Source organism: Heptranchias perlo, chromosome 10, assembly GCF_035084215.1.
Source record: "Heptranchias perlo isolate sHepPer1 chromosome 10, sHepPer1.hap1, whole genome shotgun sequence".
In the NCBI taxonomy this organism is placed as follows: domain Eukaryota; kingdom Metazoa; phylum Chordata; class Chondrichthyes; order Hexanchiformes; family Hexanchidae; genus Heptranchias; species Heptranchias perlo.
In genome coordinates, this window is record NC_090334.1 from 3,821,265 (window position 1) to 3,834,703 (window position 13,439).

The 13,439-nt window shown below is 47.1% G+C and overlaps 1 protein-coding gene across 4 annotated transcripts in view; it reads right to left on the minus strand.

Annotated features, from left to right (window-relative positions):
- The window catches only part of heatr4 (HEAT repeat containing 4), an 80,440-nt gene that overhangs the window by 49,689 nt on the left and 17,312 nt on the right, over nucleotides 1-13,439 (minus strand). For all 4 annotated transcript variants that reach the window (XM_067991142.1, XM_067991141.1, XM_067991143.1 and 1 more), the window contains exon 3: nucleotides 11,715-11,896. In XM_067991142.1, the coding sequence (XP_067847243.1) occupies nucleotides 11,715-11,896 (182 nt within the window). The remainder of the gene's footprint in view (nucleotides 1-11,714; nucleotides 11,897-13,439) is intronic.

Here is a 13,439-nt window from a genome sequence, read left to right on the forward strand (position 1 = left end):
GTAATGTACACACAGAATGGGTAAAGGATTCCTGTTCAGCGATGTACACACAGAATGGGTAAAGGATTCCTGTTCAGCGATGTACACACAGAATGGGTAAAGGATTCCTGCTCAGTAATGTACACACAGAATGGGTAAAGGATTCCTGCTCAGTGATGTACACACAGAATGGGTAAAGGATTCCTGCTCAGTGATGTACACACAGAATGGGTAAAGGATTCCTGCTCAGCGATGTACACACAGAATGGGTAAAGGATTCCTGTTCAGTGATGTACACACAGAATGGGTAAAGGATTCCTGTTCAGTGATGTACACACAGAATGGGTAAAGGATTCCTGCTCAGTAATGTACACACAGAATGGGTAAAGGATTCCTGCTCAGTGATGTACACACAGAATGGGTAAAGGATTCCTGCTCAGTAATGTACACACAGAATGGGTAAAGGATTCCTGCTCAGTGATGTACACACAGAATGGGTAAAGGATTCCTGCTCAGTGATGTACACACAGAATGGGTAAAGGATTCCTGCTCAGTGATGTACACACAGAATGGGTAAAGGATTCCTGCTCAGTAATGTACACACAGAATGGGTAAAGGATTCCTGTTCAGTAATGTACACACAGAATGGGTAAAGGATTCCTGTTCAGTAATGTACACACAGAATGGGTAAAGGATTCCTGTTCAGTGATGTACTCACAGAATGGGTAAAGGATTCCTGCTCAGTAATGTACACACAGAATGGGTAAAGGATTCCTGTTCAGTAATGTACACACAGAATGGGTAAAGGATTCCTGTTCAGTAATGTACACACAGAATGGGTAAAGGATTCCTGCTCAGTGATGTACACACAGAATGGGTAAAGGATTCCTGTTCAGTGATGTACTCACAGAATGGGTAAAGGATTCCTGCTCAGCGATGTACACACAGAATGGGTAAAGGATTCCTGTTCAGTAATGTACACACAGAATGGGTAAAGGATTCCTGCTCAGTGATGTACACACAGAATGGGTAAAGGATTCCTGCTCAGTAATGTACACACAGAATGGGTAAAGGATTCCTGTTCAGTAATGTACACACAGAATGGGTAAAGGATTCCTGTTCAGTGATGTACTCACAGAATGGGTAAAGGATTCCTGCTCAGCGATGTACACACAGAATGGGTAAAGGATTCCTGCTCAGTGATGTACACACAGAATGGGTAAAGGATTCCTGTTCAGTGATGTACACACAGAATGGGTAAAGGATTCCTGTTCAGCGATGTACACACAGAATGGGTAAAGGATTCCTGCTCAGTGATGTACACACAGAATGGGTAAAGGATTCCTGCTCAGTGATGTACACACAGAATGGGTAAAGGATTCGTGCTCAGTGATGTACACACAGAATGGGTAAAGGATTCCTGTTCAGCGATGTACACACAGAATGGGTAAAGGATTCCTGCTCAGTAATGTACACACAGAATGGGTAAAGGATTCCTGTTCAGTGATGTACACACAGAATGGGTAAAGGATTCCTGCTCAGTAATGTACACACAGAATGGGTAAAGGATTCCTGTTCAGCGATGTACACACAGAATGGGTAAAGGATTCCTGTTCAGCGATGTACACACAGAATGGGTAAAGGATTCCTGTTCAGCGATGTACACACAGAATGGGTAAAGGATTCCTGCTCAGTGATGTACACACAGAATGGGTAAAGGATTCCTGCTCAGTGATGTACACACAGAATGGGTAAAGGATTCCTGTTCAGTGATGTACACACAGAATGGGTAAAGGATTCCTGTTCAGTGATGTACACACAGAATGGGTAAAGGATTCCTGCTCAGCGATGTACACACAGAATGGGTAAAGGATTCCTGTTCAGTGATGTACACACAGAATGGGTAAAGGATTCCTGCTCAGTGATGTACACACAGAATGGGTAAAGGATTCCTGCTCAGTAATGTACACACAGAATGGGTAAAGAATTCCTGTTCAGTAATGTACACACAGAATGGGTAAAGGATTCCTGTTCAGTAATGTACACACAGAATGGGTAAAGGATTCCTGCTCAGTGATGTACACACAGAATGGGTAAAGGATTCCTGCTCAGCGATGTACACACAGAATGGGTAAAGGATTCCTGTTCAGCGATGTACACACAGAATGGGTAAAGGATTCCTGTTCAGCGATGTACACACAGAATGGGTAAAGGATTCCTGCTCAGTGATGTACACACAGAATGGGTAAAGGATTCCTGCTCAGTGATGTACACACAGAATGGGTAAAGGATTCCTGCTCAGTAATGTACACACAGAATGGGTAAAGGATTCCTGCTCAGTGATGTACACACAGAATGGGTAAAGGATTCCTGCTCAGTGATGTACACACAGAATGGGTAAAGGATTCCTGCTCAGTGATGTACACACAGAATGGGTAAAGGATTCCTGCTCAGTAATGTACACACAGAATGGGTAAAGGATTCCTGTTCAGTAATGTACACACAGAATGGGTAAAGGATTCCTGTTCAGTAATGTACACACAGAATGGGTAAAGGATTCCTGCTCAGTGATGTACACACAGAATGGGTAAAGGATTCCTGTTCAGTAATGTACACACAGAATGGGTAAAGGATTCCTGCTCAGTGATGTACACACAGAATGGGTAAAGGATTCCTGCTCAGTGATGTACACACAGAATGGGTAAAGGATTCCTGCTCAGTAATGTACACACAGAATGGGTAAAGGATTCCTGCTCAGTGATGTACACACAGAATGGGTAAAGGATTCCTGTTCAGTGATGTACACACAGAATGGGTAAAGGATTCCTGTTCAGCGATGTACACACAGAATGGGTAAAGGATTCCTGCTCAGTAATGTACACACAGAATGGGTAAAGGATTCCTGCTCAGTGATGTACACACAGAATGGGTAAAGGATTCCTGCTCAGTGATGTACACACAGAATGGGTAAAGGATTCGTGCTCAGTGATGTACACACAGAATGGGTAAAGGATTCCTGTTCAGTGATGTACACACAGAATGGGTAAAGGATTCCTGCTCAGTAATGTACACACAGAATGGGTAAAGGATTCCTGTTCAGTGATGTACACACAGAATGGGTAAAGGATTCCTGCTCAGTAATGTACACACAGAATGGGTAAAGGATTCCTGTTCAGCGATGTACACACAGAATGGGTAAAGGATTCCTGTTCAGCGATGTACACACAGAATGGGTAAAGGATTCCTGCTCAGTAATGTACACACAGAATGGGTAAAGGATTCCTGTTCAGTGATGTACACACAGAATGGGTAAAGGATTCCTGCTCAGTGATGTACACACAGAATGGGTAAAGGATTCCTGTTCAGCGATGTACACACAGAATGGGTAAAGGATTCCTGTTCAGCGATGTACACACAGAATGGGTAAAGGATTCCTGTTCAGCGATGTACACACAGAATGGGTAAAGGATTCCTGTTCAGCGATGTACACACAGAATGGGTAAAGGATTCCTGTTCAGCGATGTACACACAGAATGGGTAAAGGATTCCTGCTCAGTAATGTACACACAGAATGGGTAAAGGATTCCTGTTCAGCGATGTACACACAGAATGGGTAAAGGATTCCTGTTCAGCGATGTACACACAGAATGGGTAAAGGATTCCTGTTCAGTGATGTACACACAGAATGGGTAAAGGATTCCTGCTCAGTGATGTACACACAGAATGGGTAAAGGATTCCTGCTCAGTAATGTACACACAGAATGGGTAAAGGATTCCTGCTCAGCGATGTACACACAGAATGGGTAAAGGATTCCTGTTCAGTGATGTACACACAGAATGGGTAAAGGATTCCTGTTCAGTGATGTACACACAGAATGGGTAAAGGATTCCTGCTCAGCGATGTACACACAGAATGGGTAAAGGATTCCTGTTCAGTGATGTACACACAGAATGGGTAAAGGATTCCTGCTCAGTGATGTACACACAGAATGGGTAAAGGATTCCTGCTCAGTAATGTACACACAGAATGGGTAAAGGATTCCTGCTCAGCGATGTACACACAGAATGGGTAAAGGATTCCTGTTCAGTAATGTACACACAGAATGGGTAAAGGATTCCTGCTCAGTGATGTACACACAGAATGGGTAAAGGATTCCTGCTCAGTGATGTACACACAGAATGGGTAAAGGATTCCTGTTCAGTGATGTACACACAGAATGGGTAAAGGATTCCTGCTCAGTGATGTACACACAGAATGGGTGAGGATTCACTCCCCTCTACCCTAGCTCCATTCCATTCTCACTGGTGCCCCACATTCCCATCTGAAAATCCCCCCTATGACAGTCCACGGCTCTCTTCCCTGCAGCCATACCTACCACTAATGCCTGGGCCCATGGCTCTGAGCTCTCCCATCATGCCACCCTGGATGGAGGAGAGAGAAGCAGATCGAACACAGGCAGCAGAAAAGCAGCAAGAGAAAAGGAGACAGAGACAAGCAGAATACAACAAAAGGCAACACCAACAAACAGCAACTTCTGACCCCTCCTCCTCAACCCCATCCTCCCTCCAGCCACGGGCTCCCCTTCACCCTCCAACATAACTCTCTGTTGCACTGTATCCTCTGACTCCCAGAAAGACAGACAAACAGCCACATACACACTGCTCCGCACAGAGAGATCCAGCAGGAGAAAGGTCAGTTAGTACAGAGACATCGCAGCCATAGGGAGATACAAACCTCCAAGGGAAGAAAGATGACGAGACACCGGGACAGATACTGTAGGGAGATACAGACATTTGCAAAACAGCCACAGTGGTGAAGAGAAGAACGGACATATCACTGGGAGGGGAGACAAACTGATCAATGCAACACAGTCAGTCACCAAGATTGACTAAGGGCATCAACCAATTCACCAAGAGCAATCCCAGCTCATTTACAGTTTGCACAGAATAAGGAAGTGGTGTGAAAGTTAATGTCTTAAGAACCAGTAAAAACAGATTTTGACTTCTTCAGTGCCTTAAATCAGTAGCCTTGATCATTCATTGTCTGCTACATGGCAAAATACCCATCCCATATTGTTATAAAACAGCATAACCCTTAACTCGGGGGAACCTGCTAGTATACAGCAAGCTAATTGAATGGCGGAGCAGGCCCAAGGGGCTGAATGGCCTGCTCCTGTTACTAATGTTCCTATACAAAAAACAATCCAAAATGCTGGAAAACACAGTAAATGAGATGTTAAAAAATATGTAATCTATGGGGGGGGGGGGGGGGCAAGATGAGATGCTATTAGGACTACACCTAGAAAATCAATCTGATACATTATGCACAGTATACCCACTTCTAAAACCACAACACACACACACACACACACAGACCACTAAATAAACAAACAATTGGTAAAATGAAATGGTGGCATAACGGGATGATTTGCTGAGTCATACAAGAGATGCCAGATGTAAATTGGAAATATTGTGTGGAACATGGGCATTAGGTACTGACTGCTTCCAGATTATGCCAACTCAGAGCCAGCGTGCAGCTGTGTCTTAGAGTCCTGCTTAAATCGACACACAATATGTGCAGATTATCTGAAATATATTGTGCTTGAGATCGTATTTTGGGTCCAGTCACCCTGTAAAAAGGCAGCAAAACTATGAGAAGTCATAAATTCTACATAATGGGAGTGATTGATATGGTTTGGGTCCATTTACACACTACACAGTGGGAATGATTGATTTTTTTTTATTCGTTCATGGGATGCGGGTGTCGCTGGCGAGGCCAGCATTTATTGCCCATCCCTAATTGCCCTTGAGGTGGTGGTGGTGAGCCGCCTTCTTGAACCACTGCAGTCCTTGTGGTGAAGGTTCTCCCACAGTGCTGTTAGGAAGGGAGTTCCAGGATTTTGACCCAGCGACGATGAAGGAACGGCGATATATTTACAAGTCGGGATAGTGTGCGACTTGGAGGGGAACGTGCAGGTGGTGTTGTTCCCATGTGCCTGCTGCTCTTGTCCTTCTAGATGGTAGAGGTCGCGGGTTTGGGAGGTGCTGTCGAATAAGCCTTGGCGAGTTGCTGCAGTGCATCCTGTGGATGGTACACACTGCAGCCACTGTGCGCCGGTGGTGAAGGGAGTGAATGTTTAGGGTGGTGGATGGGGTGCCAATCAAGCGGGCTGCTTTGTCCTGGATGGTGTTGAGCTTCTTGAGTGTTGTCGGAGCTGCACTCATCCAGGCAAGTGGAGAGTATTCCATCACACTCCTGACTTGTGCCTTGTAGATGGTGGGTTGGATTCATCTACACGTTATATAATGGGAGTGATGTTAATTGTATCCAAGTGATTTATATCAATTAATGTTAATTGTATTCAGGTGGCGTGTGTCAATCTGTGCACGCATGCAGCAAGACCTGGACAACATCCAGGCTTGGGCTGATAAGTGGCAAGTAACATTTGCGCCAGACAAGTGCCAGGCAATGACCACCTCCCCTTGATATTCAACGGCATTACCATCACCGAATCCCCCACCATCAACATCCTGGGGATCACCATTGACCAGAAACTTAACTGGACCAGCCACATAATTACTGTGGCTACAAGAGCAGGTCAGAGGCTGGGTATTCTGTGGAAAGTGACTCCCTCCTGACTCCCCAAAGCCTTTCCACCATCTACAAGGTGTGATGGAATACTCTCCACTTGCCTGGATGAGTGCAGCTCCAACACTCAAGAAGCTCGATACCATCCAGGACAAAGCAGACCGCTTGATTGGCACCCCATCCACCACCCTAAACATTCACTCATTTAACCACCGGCGCACCATGGCTGCAGTGTGTACCATCCACAGGATGCACTGCAGCAACTCGCCAAGGCTTCTTCGACACCACCTCCCACCTAGAAGGACAAGAGCAGCAGGTACATGTGCACAACACTACCTGCACGTCCCCCTCCAAGTCACACACCGTCCCGACTTGGAAATATATCGCCGTTCCTTCATCGTCGTTAGGTCAAAATCCTGGAACTCCCTTCCTAACAGCACTGTGGGAGAACCTTCACCACACAGACCGCAGCGGTTCAAGAAGGCGGCTCACCACCACCTTCTCAAGGGCAATTAGGGATGGGCAATAAATGCTGGCCTTGCCAGCAACATCCACATCCCATGAACAAATAAAAAAAAATTGGGAACTCTCTTGTATCCTTTTCATCTGAGAGCTTATCTAGGGTGTGGTGTGTGTAAGGGGGACCTCTGTGAATAAAGGCTTGGAAGCAATTGAAGATCTTCACCACCAGGCTATCCAATTTATAACCCCAATCCAAGTGATTGATGTGGGGTGGTGCCATTTGCTCACTACACAATGGGAGTTGTTGATATGGTTTGGGTCCATCTGCTCACTACACAATGGGAGTGGTGATATGGTTTGGGTCCTTCTGCTCACTACACAATGGCAGTGGTGATATGGTTTGGGTCCATCTACTCACTACACAATGGCAGTGGTGATATGGTTTGGGTCCATCTACTCACTGCACAATGGGAGTAGTTGATATGGTTTGGGTCCATCTACTCACTGCACAATGGGAGTAGTTGATATGGTTTGGGTCCATCTACTCACTACACAATGGGAGTAGTTGATATGGTTTGGGTCCATCTACTCACTGCACAATGGGAGCGTTGATATGGTTTGGGTCCATCTACTCACTGCACAATGGGAGTAGTTGATATGGTTTGGGTCCATCTACTCACTACACAATGGCAGTGGTGATATGGTTTGGGTCCATCTACTCACTGCACAATGGGAGTAGTTGATATGGTTTGGGTCCATCTACTCACTGCACAATGGGAGTAGTTGATATGGTTTGGGTCCATCTACTCACTACACAATGGGAGTAGTTGATATGGTTTGGGTCCATCTACTCACTACACAATGGGAGTAGTTGATATGGTTTGGGTTCATCTACTCACTACACAATGGGAGTAGTTGATATGGTTTGGGTTCATCTACTCACTGCACAATGGGAGTAGTTGATATGGTTTGGGTTCATCTACTCACTGCACAATGGGAGTAGTTGATATGGTTTGGGTCCATCTACTCACTGCACAATGGGAGTAGTTGATATGGTTTGGGTCCATCTACTCACTACACAATGGGAGTAGTTGATATGGTTTGGGTTCATCTACTCACTACACAATGGGAGTAGTTGATATGGTTTGGGTTCATCTACTCACTACACAATGGGAGTAGTTGATATGGTTTGGGTTCATCTACTCACTACACAATGGGAGTAGTTGATATGGTTTGGGTTCATCTACTCACTGCACAATGGGAGTAGTTGATATGGTTTGGGTCCATCTACTCACTACACAATGGGAGTAGTTGATATGGTTTGGGTTCATCTACTCACTACACAATGGGAGTAGTTGATATGGTTTGGGTTCATCTACTCACTACACAATGGGAGTAGTTGATATGGTTTGGGTTCATCTACTCACTACACAATGGGAGTAGTTGATATGGTTTGGGTTCATCTACTCACTGCACAATGGGAGTAGTTGATATGGTTTGGGTTCATCTACTCACTACACAATGGGAGTAGTTGATATGGTTTGGGTTCATCTACTCACTGCACAATGGGAGTAGTTGATATGGTTTGGGTCCATCTACTCACTGCACAATGGGAGTGGTGATATGGTTTGGGTCCATCTACTCACTACACAATGCAAGTCGTTGATATGGTTTGGGTCCATCTACTCACTGCACAATGGGAGCGGTGATATGGTTTGGGTCCATCTACTCACTACACAATGGGAGTAGTTGATATGGTTTGGGTCCATCTACTCACTGCACAATGGGAGCGGTGATATGGTTTGGGTCCATCTACTCACTGCACAATGGGAGTAGTTGATATGGTTTGGGTCCATCTACTCACTACACAATGGGAGTAGTTGATATGGTTTGGGTCCATCTACTCACTGCACAATGGGAGTAGTTGATATGGTTTGGGTCCATCTACTCACTGCACAATGGGAGTAGTTGATATGGTTTGGGTCCATCTACTCACTGCACAATGGGAGCGGTGATATGGTTTGGGTCCATCTACTCACTGCACAATGGGAGCGGTGATATGGTTTGGGTCCATCTACTCACTGCACAATGGGAGTAGTTGATATGGTTTGGGTCCATCTACTCACTGCACAATGGGAGTAGTTGATATGGTTTGGGTCCATCTACTCACTACACAATGGGAGTAGTTGATATGGTTTGGGTCCATCTACTCACTGCACAATGGGAGTAGTTGATATGGTTTGGGTCCATCTACTCACTGCACAATGGGAGTAGTTGATATGGTTTGGGTCCATCTACTCACTGCACAATGGGAGTAGTTGATATGGTTTGGGTCCATCTACTCACTGCACAATGGGAGCGGTGATATGGTTTGGGTCCATCTACTCACTGCACAATGGGAGCGGTGATATGGTTTGGGTCCATCTACTCACTGCACAATGGGAGTAGTTGATATGGTTTGGGTCCATCTACTCACTGCACAATGGGAGTGGTGATATGGTTTGGGTCCATCTACTCACTACACAATGCAAGTCGTTGATATGGTTTGGGTCCATCTACTCACTGCACAATGGGAGCGGTGATATGGTTTGGGTCCATCTACTCACTACACAATGGGAGTAGTTGATATGGTTTGGGTCCATCTACTCACTGCACAATGGGAGTAGTTGATATGGTTTGGGTCCATCTACTCACTGCACAATGGGAGTAGTTGATATGGTTTGGGTCCATCTACTCACTGCACAATGGGAGTAGTTGATATGGTTTGGGTCCATCTACTCACTGCACAATGGGAGTGGTGATATGGTTTGGGTCCATCTACTCACTGCACAATGGGAGTAGTTGATATGGTTTGGGTCCATCTACTCACTGCACAATGGGAGCGGTGATATGGTTTGGGTCCATCTACTCACTGCACAATGGGAGTAGTTGATATGGTTTGGGTCCATCTACTCACTGCACAATGGGAGCGGTGATATGGTTTGGGTCCATCTACTCACTGCACAATGGGAGTAGTTGATATGGTTTGGGTCCATCTACTCACTGCACAATGGGAGCGGTGATATGGTTTGGGTCCATCTACTCACTGCACAATGGGAGTAGTTGATATGGTTTGGGTCCATCTACTCACTGCACAATGGGAGTGGTGATATGGTTTGGGTCCATCTACTCACTGCACAATGGGAGCGGTGATATGGTTTGGGTCCATCTACTCACTACACAATGCAAGTCGTTGATATGGTTTGGGTCCATCTACTCACTACACAATGCAAGTCGTTGATATGGTTTGGGTCCATCTACTCACTGCACAATGGGAGTGGTGATATGGTTTGGGTCCATCTACTCACTGCACAATGGGAGCGGTGATATGGTTTGGGTCCATCTACTCACTACACAATGCAAGTCGTTGATATGGTTTGGGTCCATCTACTCACTGCACAATGGGAGCGGTGATATGGTTTGGGTCCATCTACTCACTACACAATGGGAGTAGTTGATATGGTTTGGGTCCATCTACTCACTGCACAATGGGAGTAGTTGATATGGTTTGGGTCCATCTACTCACTGCACAATGCGAGTGATACAAGTAAAAATGTTGTTTTTGGTAGACTTGTATCTATATATTTATTAATTTTTTTATAAGCATTTTGGTGACAGGTGAAAATGGAGGGTTCTTCCCCATTTCTAAATTAGAGGACCAGAGATGATCTGTCTGTCAGAAGGAGGAAGATTATTTACCTCAATAAAAGATTTTGTTTACTCTCAAGTGACTGGGGACAATTGCCTCAAATACCAATGAAGATTACAATATTGCACCTGGGCAAACACTGATATGTCTCTGAGTGAAACCAGCAATGTTCAGCATTATTGTATCTTACTTCAGCCACACACTGCAGTTATCCTGTAATATTCACAGGTTCTGTGTTATCCATGTGTCACACTGTACTGTTACTTTCATCTGGCCAAGCTTGCTTGACAATCCTAACTTCAAAGTAATGGCCCTTAAATTGGGGTGCTGTCTGCAGCTGGTTGCTCAGTCTTTATCAGGTCAGGCGATGGGAGTCACTAACGTACACTCTCGAGGGGAGACCTCAGCAACCCAAAATTAGAGCTTATTGGGCTGTTTGTGCCATTAACCTATGGGCAACCTTTCTTAATGGAGGAGCTGAGACTCTTGAATGAGTCTACGTAAAACAATATTGCTCTGTGCTTATAGCATTGCCTAGTCGCTAAACCCCTGTGCATATGATCTAAGTGCAAGTACATATGGGATTTTAACCTGTAACAGATCTGAGTGTGATACTTCCACATTCAAATAAACTGAAGTTCCAGTACACTGTGTTGGTGAAGCAAGGAATTGTTGACCCTGAGTTACACAACCAAAAACATGCTCACCCTCATCACGAGTGGCACCAGGTCACTTGTGGGGAATGCAACTCATCCACTGAAAGCATGAACCACATGAGAGAATGAAGGGAAGGGGGGTCTGCTCCATTGGAACTCTATCAATGGGAGGGGATGGGAAGAGATTGGGATAATTAGAATCCAACAATCCATCATGCCATCTGGTGTGGAATGGAAATAAGAACATTATTATCTAGTAGGACTTCTAGAAGTTTACTCTGCTGTCTCTGTGCATCTTGCGAATAGGTATGTATGTGCAATTCCAGCCATCTCTAGTTACCAGTGTACAGTTCTTGCTCAAACACATTCTCTGTGTAATAGACGTGCTTCCCAAGCTTTGAGTTCAGTACAGTCTTGGGCTTTGGAGGGGGTTCAAAGTGCTTCACTATCAGGTTGGTCGCAGTCCAGTTCACAGCTCCAGGTTCCTCTCCGATGCCCTCATCCAGGTCAAACCCAGGAACCCTGTGGGAAGCCAATCACAGTAACTATGCTGCCAGCCATAGCAATTTGCTGTTCTTATCAATATTTCTTGCTGCTCTATAAGAACGCCTCACCTCTCCAACACAGACAGCACAAAACACAAACCTCGCCACCACTGCTTTCACTGTCCAATCAGGGCCAGCACTGATCCCCCCCTCACCCAAAAAATAAAACCTTCTGGAATCACAGCAGCTCCAACAGGACCACTGCCAGTAACTGCCATCAGTGTTAAACCTGTAACAAAAAAAGTTTTTATTAGCTGTTCTTGCACGTTCATAAGATTTATCTTCATCCTTTAGGATATGAGGAAAGGGCAGGGAAATGGGATTAGAGTAGAAAGCTCCATTTGAAGAGCTAGCACCAGCAAAGCCACGACAGGCTGAATGGCCTCCTTCTGTGCTATAATTTCTATGATTCTCCTTTTTTTGAAGGTGCCATGGCCAGCATCATCTGGTATCTCCAAGTGCCATCCTTTATGATTAATCCTAGAATGGTGAGTGTTGGCCAGCTATTTGATCTTGGAAGGCATCGTGGTGAAGCCTGATCCAGGAGCAGGAACTCTGGTGATTCCATCCTAGCTTTTAGGAACAGGAAAGTACCATTGGGCCCAACAAGCCTGACTCTTTTCAGCAAACCAAGGCCATCTAACCTCCTCTAACCTCAATCCCACCTCTACAGAAAGGCATCAGCATGATTGAACACGAAAGACGAGAAAGGTCCAGGCATAGAGAGAGGTGAGAGAAGGGGAACGGATGGAAATGAGAGAGAAGCAGGACACGAGAGGAGGGCGCGGGGGGGGGGGGGGGAGGAGGAGAAGGAAGGCGCAAGGGGAGGGGGAGGGGGAGGGGGAGGGGGGAGGGGAGGCCGCAAGGGGAGGGGGGAGGGGAGGCCGCAAGGGGAGGGGGGGAGGGGAGGCCGCAAGGGGAGGGGGGGGGAGGGGAGGCCGCAAGGGGAGGGGGGGGAGGGGAGGCCGCAAGGGGAGGGGGGAGGGGAGGGGAGGCCGCAAGGGGAGGGGCGGAGGGGAGGCCGCAAGGGGAGGGGGGAGGGGAGGCCGCAAGGGGAGGGGGGAGGGGAGGCCGCAAGGGGAGGGGGGAGGGGAGGCCGCAAGGGGAGGGGGGAGGGGAGGGGAGGCCGCAAGGGGAGGGGGGAGGGGAGGCCGCAAGGGGAGGGGGGAGGGGAGGCCGCAAGGGGAGGGGGGAGGGGAGGCCGCAAGGGGAGGGGGGAGGGGAGGGGAGGCCGCAAGGGGAGGGGGAGGGGAGGCCGCAAGGGGAGGGGAGGCCGCAAGGGGAGGGGAGGCCGCAAGGGGAGGGGAGGCCGCAAGGGGAGGGGAGGCCGCAAGGGGAGGGGAGGCCGCAAGGGGAGGGGAGGCCGCAAGGGGAGGGGAGGCCGCAAGGGGAGGGGAGGCCGCAAGGGGAGGGGAGGCCGCAAGGGGAGGCCGCAAGGGGAGGGGGGAGGGGAGGCCGCAAGGGGAGGGGAGGCCGCAAGGGGAGGGGAGGCCGCAAGGGGAGGGGAGGCCGCAAGGGGA